Source organism: Harmonia axyridis, chromosome 4, assembly GCF_914767665.1.
Source record: "Harmonia axyridis chromosome 4, icHarAxyr1.1, whole genome shotgun sequence".
Taxonomy (NCBI): domain Eukaryota; kingdom Metazoa; phylum Arthropoda; class Insecta; order Coleoptera; family Coccinellidae; genus Harmonia; species Harmonia axyridis.
The window spans coordinates 14212391-14220028 of NC_059504.1; the positions used below are offsets into that span (position 1 = coordinate 14212391).

Here is a 7638-nt window from a genome sequence, read left to right on the forward strand (position 1 = left end):
TAATTTGAAAAATTACGCATTTATTACAAAACCCTGATTTTGAGTGAGTTATTTTTCCGTTGGTATGTTTGTTTCTTTGTAGTACGTATCATTCATTCGTAAAGAATTGACGAATTATTTCTTATCTTGTTTTGCATCATTATATTGCTGTGTATTTGCGAAGATAATGTATAATACGCCATTAGTATAAGGTATCCTGGTACACTAAACATTTAACATCAATAAACTAAAGATATATTCAATACGTCATTATTATAGAATTACTGATAACGTAAACTTAAAAACATGATCCATAAATTTTGAAAGCAAAAAATCAAGTATTCAGATTTAAAAAAAAATGTTCTAGGAAACTTGATTATACATGATTATGAGATTCAAGACATGAATCGTTACTATAATACTGAATACAATATTTTTTACCGCGAACTCCTAGTGTTATAAGAATTTTTCAAATTTTAGTCAAATTTTTGAAAGATATTCGCAGATACGTACCGGCGATCATTCGTTCAGGCCCAATAGATATTCTCCAAATTTTTTTATATATCACTATATAATTAAGAAAAAACTCAATTTTGAATGTTTTTTTTCATCACTTGTCAAAATATTTTGTGAGAATGAAGAAAATAATAAATCATATTGTAAAACAGTTTTTTTATGCAGGAATGCTGTAGATTTGAATTTTAATCTTATTATAACTGATATCCTACTGAACCTTAGGGGTCTGCGATAAATAAATAAATTGAAACATTATTTTGTGAATCCTGAAATACCCCTGTAACGAATAATTTTGCCAGCTACATATATGAAGAAATTTTTATTTCATAATTAAACTAAATAAATGGCACGAAATCGTGGAGGAAAAACTACTCTTATCAATTAATCTTCAAATTAATTTAAATGAGATATGATAACTTCAAACTTAATAAATGTTACTTACTTTGATTGTTCCTTTTTCAAACACGTAAACACACAGATTCAGCCACTGGGAGAGTGATTGTCACCAAGAAGATTTTTAAACAATTTGTTTTTGAAGAGTAGCACTAGTTAAATGAAATAATTCAAATCGAATTTAAATTATAATTATCATTACAGGAACATAGAATAATTAATCTTTTTCTTACATGAGCACAAAACTAAGGTAGCCTCTTTTTATTCAGCTGTATTCTATGATCGGCATTAAAATCCATAAATGCGCAAGTTAGCTTTGAAATTGAAATTATATATTTAAAATAATTTGATGCCCTAAAATCAGGAGCTCTTTGAAATATAATTGTCAGCACATATTATATGAATTTCACGTTTCTTATAGCCACACCCTAGATAACGTTTTAATCTAAATGATCTCAATTATTCTTTTTCTGTAACATTTCCTAATTTTATTTCTTATAACTGAAATAGAAAATATACTTTTGAGAAAAAATCAATTTATTATAGAAAACCATGAGTAGATTAATAAGTTATATAATATCACAAAATTGTATTCTTAAATTTACATTGAACAAACATAAAATTCCATTTTCAAGTTGGTATAGTCATTTTGCTCAACCTTAACATAAAATCTAGAAGAAACATTTGCACCTTCAGCTCTAAAGGGTTTGTTGTAACGTAAAATCCGGGAACTCCTGCTTGTTCCAAAAGCTGCTGTTGATCTTTTACCTATAAAATACAAAATCAATATTTTTTATATAAAGAAATTATTTTATCATTATACTTTTTCATCTAATTGTAGGACCAAGTTCATATCGAAAATTTTCAACTCCTCTTTATGCTTTTTCATTATTTGTTGCAGTTCTTCTACTTTTTGTACTGGATTTAGTCCTTTCAATTTCTCCTCTTCCTCCACTGAAAATATTCATTCCCAATGTACTTTAATCAAAAGGTGAAAACTCTGCTATACTAATGGAACTTACTTTTTTTATTATTGATAAACTGCAGCCTTTGTTGATACAAATGTTGTTCCGTAACATGCTGAATTTCTAGTAGGCCCTTTACAATTTCAAATATTGTATCATTGAGGAGGCAATTCGCAAGACTAGATAAAAGCTCAATAGGCAACCTCATTTGATATTTCCTAAACAATAACAGTAATAATATATCAGGTTAATAAACTTCTGAAGGAATAAACCAAAACACTTACGGTGGTAAGTCACTTGCCATATTTTGTAATTGTTCCAAAAGAAAATAGAGTTTCTTCTGTAATATTTCTGGAGTATCCATTTGTTTATTAATTTATGAAAATCTAGCCTCACAATCCCAAATGAATTAAAAAAAAAAAGATTTTATTGATTTGAGACACAGAATATACTTGTTCGATTGGATTGGATGTCAGATGTCACATATTTCTTCTTCTTCTTACATCCTTTACTATGAGCTAGGACTCAGCCATTCGCACATCGAACAAATAACCTTCTCGGTTCTCTTCTCACATCAAAAGTAACTTAGGTTGCCGGACTCTGTTTGGACTGTCAGACTTCAGATAACTTGGATCATAGACCTAATATCAAATGATATAAGGTGATATAAGGTCTATGACTTGGATTCAGGATTTTCTTCTTCTCCTCAATCTTCTATCTAAGGAATGGGCTGCATTTCTGTCTCCAAATCACTGTCTGCGTACGGTATTTTATACTGCCTGACTAACCGTTAAACTCTCGGAGGAGGTAAATGTACTGGGATTTACCCTATTACTGAGACGTTACACTAAAAGGCAAGGAAAAAAGGAATTGAGAGGCACAGAGACCAAGAAAAAAAAAAAAAAAAAAAGGCACACACACTTTGTGAGGAGTTTACAGCTTAATCTTTGAAGCCAACAAAAAATTATACAACAAAATGTACACTGTAATATCACAGATTACTGTTAGTCTGTGGTAATATCATTGGAAAATATCAAGTCATATATGTTAAGAGGGAAGTTCGTTATTCTTCTAGTATTTATGAGATCACATATTTTAGTCTCTGGATTTGCACAGAATATAATAATAAATGAATTATTTTTTATTCAATGGGTTTATAATCGGTGTAGTTAAAAGTGATTGGAAGGAACATGAGTCAGAAGTTCAGATATTTCAAAATAAAAATCAGCTGTTATGAGGGATTCTTTGTTATGACGTTTTGTAGTATGTGTTATCAGTTTTCAAATCTATAACCTGTATTTCTATTGTTGAAAATGTTGTAGATGATTAATTCCAGGATCAATAATCAATATGACAGGTCACAATAGTCAGTTATTATGGTCACTGTTTTTATTGTATGTGAAAAAAATTAAATTTGAGTGATGAACTTATTATGGGTTAATTCCAGGTCTGTCGTGAACTGCCAAACAGACGAAATATGCGATGCTCAGTTGAACGCTTTTGCTAGCGCAACTTCTAATTTTACTGCTTGTGCAATTGTAAACTCAAAACCTATAACATTTTGTGAAGATTGTGTCGAAAATTATATAGAGGTCATAGAGAGTTACCAGAATATGAGTAAAGTAGGGAATTTGCCAGGATAAAACTTCAATTTTTCAAATCATTTCTATATTTCAGGTATATAAAGGTGCAAAATGTATTGATGACTTTGTTGATTTAGATAGACTTCAAATCGTGAAAACTTTGTATGAGAACAGCTATGATTTATGGAACAGAGCAAAGTGTAATGGTACTCATACTGAAACTCTTAATTTGCATATACTTTAATTTGTAAGTTGTAGAATGCTTCAAATTTGAGAACAGGAGTCTAACACCTAATATTTCAAAAGAAACACTTCAATTTGAACAATATTATATTGATTTGGTTAAATGCATAAATGGTACACATAGAAACAATTCTGAAGAGATATGTCATGATTGCTCAAATAATTATGAACAGTTGAACACTTTCTACATCAGTATCAGTAATGAAAATGAGAAAATTGGTGTTTGCATGGACATAGTTGATATTGTGAGTAAAAATAAAACTAGTTTTCATGTATATCGATGAAACACATCAGTATTATTTTGGATAGAAAATTTTGAATGAACATAGTTTACAGATGAATACTACTCGGAGATATTGGAGTTCCAAGTGTTGTAAATTCAGAAGACATGAAGAATATATTTTTATTGCAAGTGCCATTGGAATATTTACTCTAACTGCTCTTTTTTATCTTTTGACTCATTTTTTTGGGGAAAAAGAAAAGCCACTAATTTTACAACGTGAGTTTTCTTCTCGAATTCTTTATTTGAGCCTCATTGACTAATTTATTCCTTTTCAGAAACTCGACTAGCTGAATCTTTGAGCCATTTGAATAGTGATTTTGATGAAAATGATTGAATTATGGTGGATCTTTTCTATAGAATGTTTTACCAAGTGATATTATTATATGAGTTCATATAAAATTTCCTTTTTACAATTAAATCTGAATTTTATATTTGTTGAAACTTGTCCTTCATTTGAGTTCAACATTTTCAGATGAGAGGAAAATCTTTTAAAATAATTTTTTTACTACTGTGATCATTTCACTTCTGAATGGAGTGAAATTAAATTTTCTGCACATCCAAATTAAAATCATAACCAGTTTTTTAATCTGAATACATCTTTTCATTGATACAATTTTCACGCTTTTCTTTCAAAAACCTCAACGTTGCCTTGCTTTTTTTGGGTTATTTTTCTTGGGACTTGCATTGAAACTTCGTTGCTTGGCAGAAGTATCTCTCATGGGACTTCCTCGATCTATTCCATTTTGGGTGCCATTGGATAAAATGGAACTGTTATTTGTTGTCAATTTTCCCGCTGGTTTCAAAGAGGTTTCTAAATTTGCTGTAGGTGCAATGTTATTATCACTTGAATCATCATTAGTCTGAGATTCTGATTCACTTTGTTGGTCGGCTAAAAATTTTTGAATCAAACTAGATCTATGAATAATTACTTTTACCAGTAATCTTGAAAGTAATCAAAACAATAAAATTTCAAAACTAATAAATACCAAAAATAATATCATCCAACAGATTTTATCACAATTTCTTCCTGGCTAAAACTCCTGACTCTAAGATTTAGAGTTAAGGGGTCTTAATCACCAGCTGAACAACCATAAAATAAAAAAAAAATAAAACATTTCAAGATAAATTATATATAATCATTCAATACAAAAATAAATACATCTACAAATCGGAATAAAAAATTATAAACAGATCTCAAGCAACTAACTACTAGAAAATTGTTCAAATTCATTTAATTCATGGGGTTCCTTACTTTTTTCTGAATTAGGGTCAACAATGCCACTAACAGCCTGAAACATAATTTTTATTTTTTAGCAACACTTACATTTATGAATCAACTTACAGCCATGGATGTAATTGATGATTTGGAGAAAAGTCTCTCTGCCTCTTTAAATTTTCTATTTCTTTTGTCAGCTTTGGAATTGGTAGTCTTATTACTAGAAAGATATCTATCCCATCCTCTAATTATATTGCCATATAATTGTGTATCTTCCAAGTAAGATCCTTCAAACGCATATATCTGCCTTTCTAAATTAGCCAATGTATCCTGAAATATAAAAGTGTAATGAATGATTGTAATAATTTTTTTACCTTGATAATTACAGCAATTTCAGCCTTCCTTTTCACTAATTCTCCTAATTCTTGACGAGCATCTATAGCAGATGTATTTTTTGCAGCCATTGCGAATTATGACTTGTGTTTGATAGAAAAATATGAGATAAGTCCTGAAATTAATCTTAGAGGTAAAAAACAATAACCGTGCAATAACCTAAATTGGAATTTGACTTGACAGTAACACCACAGATTTGTTGTTACTCGGATCATAGAGAAGCTGATTCTTTAAAAGAACTACCACTAATACCATTTGTTCTCTTTAGAACTACAATGGAAAGGAAAAAGTAGGATCTGTGGTTATTGTTATTCTGATTTGACATATGTTTTATTTTTTTACTTTGCACATTGTTTTGGAATACATTAAGAAAAGAAAGATTCAGATACTATACTATATTGCTTAATCGATAATGCTATTATATTACTTGTATTAATAATTTACCTTGAAATCAATATTAATTGCAATTGATAATGTCGTCAATACTTTTGAGAGTGACTCAAATAAATGCAATTTACCTGGATAAGGAAATTCTTAAAGCTTTGCAACATTTAATTCATAATGCGATTAATAATTCAGTAAGTCAGCCGTTCTTCCTTCCTTGAGTGGAATAAAATATTTTGTTTTATTACAGTCGGGAATTTTATCGCCTTATGAAAAGGAATTGAATCTGCTCCTAAAATTGGCTGTGCTTAGATTCTCAGTTCTGAAAAATGGCTCTACATTCGGTCAACAATTATTATCAATTAAATACGCAGAAATTTCCCCCTTGAAAAGGATTCTTTATATGGTTTTGAATTCACTTGGATACTTCAAGGACAAAATTGAGCTCTGGAATCCAACACATAAAGTGAATGACATAATAAACTCAATTAGTTTCGTCATTAGAATCTTGGATTTGATCAATTTTATTTTGTTTTTATGTAGAGGGACACAACCACGATTGATTGAGCGAATTTTAGGATTAAAACAGGTATACTCTGATGGAAGTACACAAAGGACTTTTAATTCAAAGTTTTTTGCACGAGAATTATTGTGGAATAGCTTAATTGTGAGTTTTTGAAAATCAAAATGGCTATTATTGCAGTATAACAAATTTTAGGAAATAATGGTGAATGTTTTACCACTTATTAACTTCCATAAGGTGAAAAGAATTATAAGGGATAAAAACCCATTTCAAGACAGAAGAATTACTAGTATTCAATCGAAACCTTGTATGACACCCACAACTAAATGTGCTTCTTGTAATAAAACTCCTATTTTACCACATCATATGGGCTGTGAACACATATTTTGCTATTATTGCTTAAGAGTAAGTTCATAACTCACATAATTGGCCAATTTTTTAACAAACTTTTGTCTTTTAGGCTAATATTTGTGCAGATTCGAAATATCCTTGTCCTATTTGCGGCCACTGGAACCAAAATATTTTTTGTGAGAGTGTGAAATTCTGAATTGTTTGATTTGTTGAAGATTGTTGGTACCTATTGTTTTTTATTAAATTTATATATTTCATTAGAAGTGAAGTTTTCTTATAACTTATTGATGAAATAGGTAGCGAAGGTTCTATAAGCCCTATTCAGGTTCATTGCATAGGCAGTTTGTTGTGAGAATGTTTTCATTGAAGTTTTAACATTTTAAAATACTCTCAAGGGGTACTATGATCCCTTATTCTTCCCTCTTGCAGAGTTGCTACTTCACCGTACATTATTTTCGGTCTTCAATACTATTATCTTTCGGGAAGTTCTGATTTATGCAGGCACACCGGATGTTCAAAAAAACTAAAATTTCTATAATTTAAATTTCATCAAAATGGGACAAGTAGGTATAACGTGATATATTGTCATGTGTTTCCGTTTGCTCCGGATATCCGAAAGCTGAAATTTTTATAAAACCATTTACTATTCAATCCGAACATCAATATTCATTTTCATCATCATTGGAATAAATAATTCTGGAAATTTCGCGTTTGCGCATGCTCAACGCGCAACCTTTATATGAAATATCTAACTTTTGTATTGGGTCATCTGCGGCCCAAACTGAGTGCTCGAACTAAAATTCATTAAA

At 30.0% G+C, this 7638-nt stretch overlaps 4 protein-coding genes across 4 annotated transcripts; 2 read left to right on the forward strand and 2 right to left on the reverse strand.

Annotated features, from left to right (window-relative positions):
- Positions 1 to 1407: 1407 nt before the first annotated feature.
- Positions 1408 to 2329, reverse strand: LOC123679333 (gonadal protein gdl). Its single transcript, XM_045616889.1, has 4 exons — positions 2138 to 2329; positions 1911 to 2071; positions 1712 to 1842; positions 1408 to 1656 (listed from the first exon to the last, which is right to left on the reverse strand). Exons 1-4 carry the CDS (start codon positions 2215 to 2217, stop codon positions 1519 to 1521), a joined length of 510 nt encoding a protein of 169 aa, XP_045472845.1. The 5' UTR covers positions 2218 to 2329; the 3' UTR covers positions 1408 to 1518.
- Positions 2330 to 3088: 759 nt separating this feature from the next.
- LOC123679332 (osteopetrosis-associated transmembrane protein 1) lies at positions 3089 to 4403 on the forward strand. The gene is made up of 6 exons (XM_045616888.1): positions 3089 to 3247; positions 3301 to 3475; positions 3531 to 3642; positions 3695 to 3924; positions 4016 to 4178; positions 4238 to 4403. Exons 1-6 carry the CDS (start codon positions 3204 to 3206, stop codon positions 4294 to 4296), a joined length of 783 nt encoding a protein of 260 aa, XP_045472844.1. The 5' UTR covers positions 3089 to 3203; the 3' UTR covers positions 4297 to 4403.
- On the reverse strand, positions 4398 to 5755 carry LOC123679334 (chromatin modification-related protein MEAF6). The gene is made up of 4 exons (XM_045616890.1): positions 5565 to 5755; positions 5305 to 5508; positions 5215 to 5251; positions 4398 to 4851 (listed from the first exon to the last, which is right to left on the reverse strand). Exons 1-4 carry the CDS (start codon positions 5640 to 5642, stop codon positions 4601 to 4603), a joined length of 570 nt encoding a protein of 189 aa, XP_045472846.1. The 5' UTR covers positions 5643 to 5755; the 3' UTR covers positions 4398 to 4600.
- A 136-nt stretch (positions 5756 to 5891) lies between these two features.
- Positions 5892 to 7089, forward strand: LOC123679331 (peroxisome biogenesis factor 2). The gene is made up of 4 exons (XM_045616887.1): positions 5892 to 6149; positions 6206 to 6622; positions 6674 to 6883; positions 6939 to 7089. Exons 1-4 carry the CDS (start codon positions 6045 to 6047, stop codon positions 7023 to 7025), a joined length of 819 nt encoding a protein of 272 aa, XP_045472843.1. The 5' UTR covers positions 5892 to 6044; the 3' UTR covers positions 7026 to 7089.
- Positions 7090 to 7638: the final 549 nt, after the last annotated feature.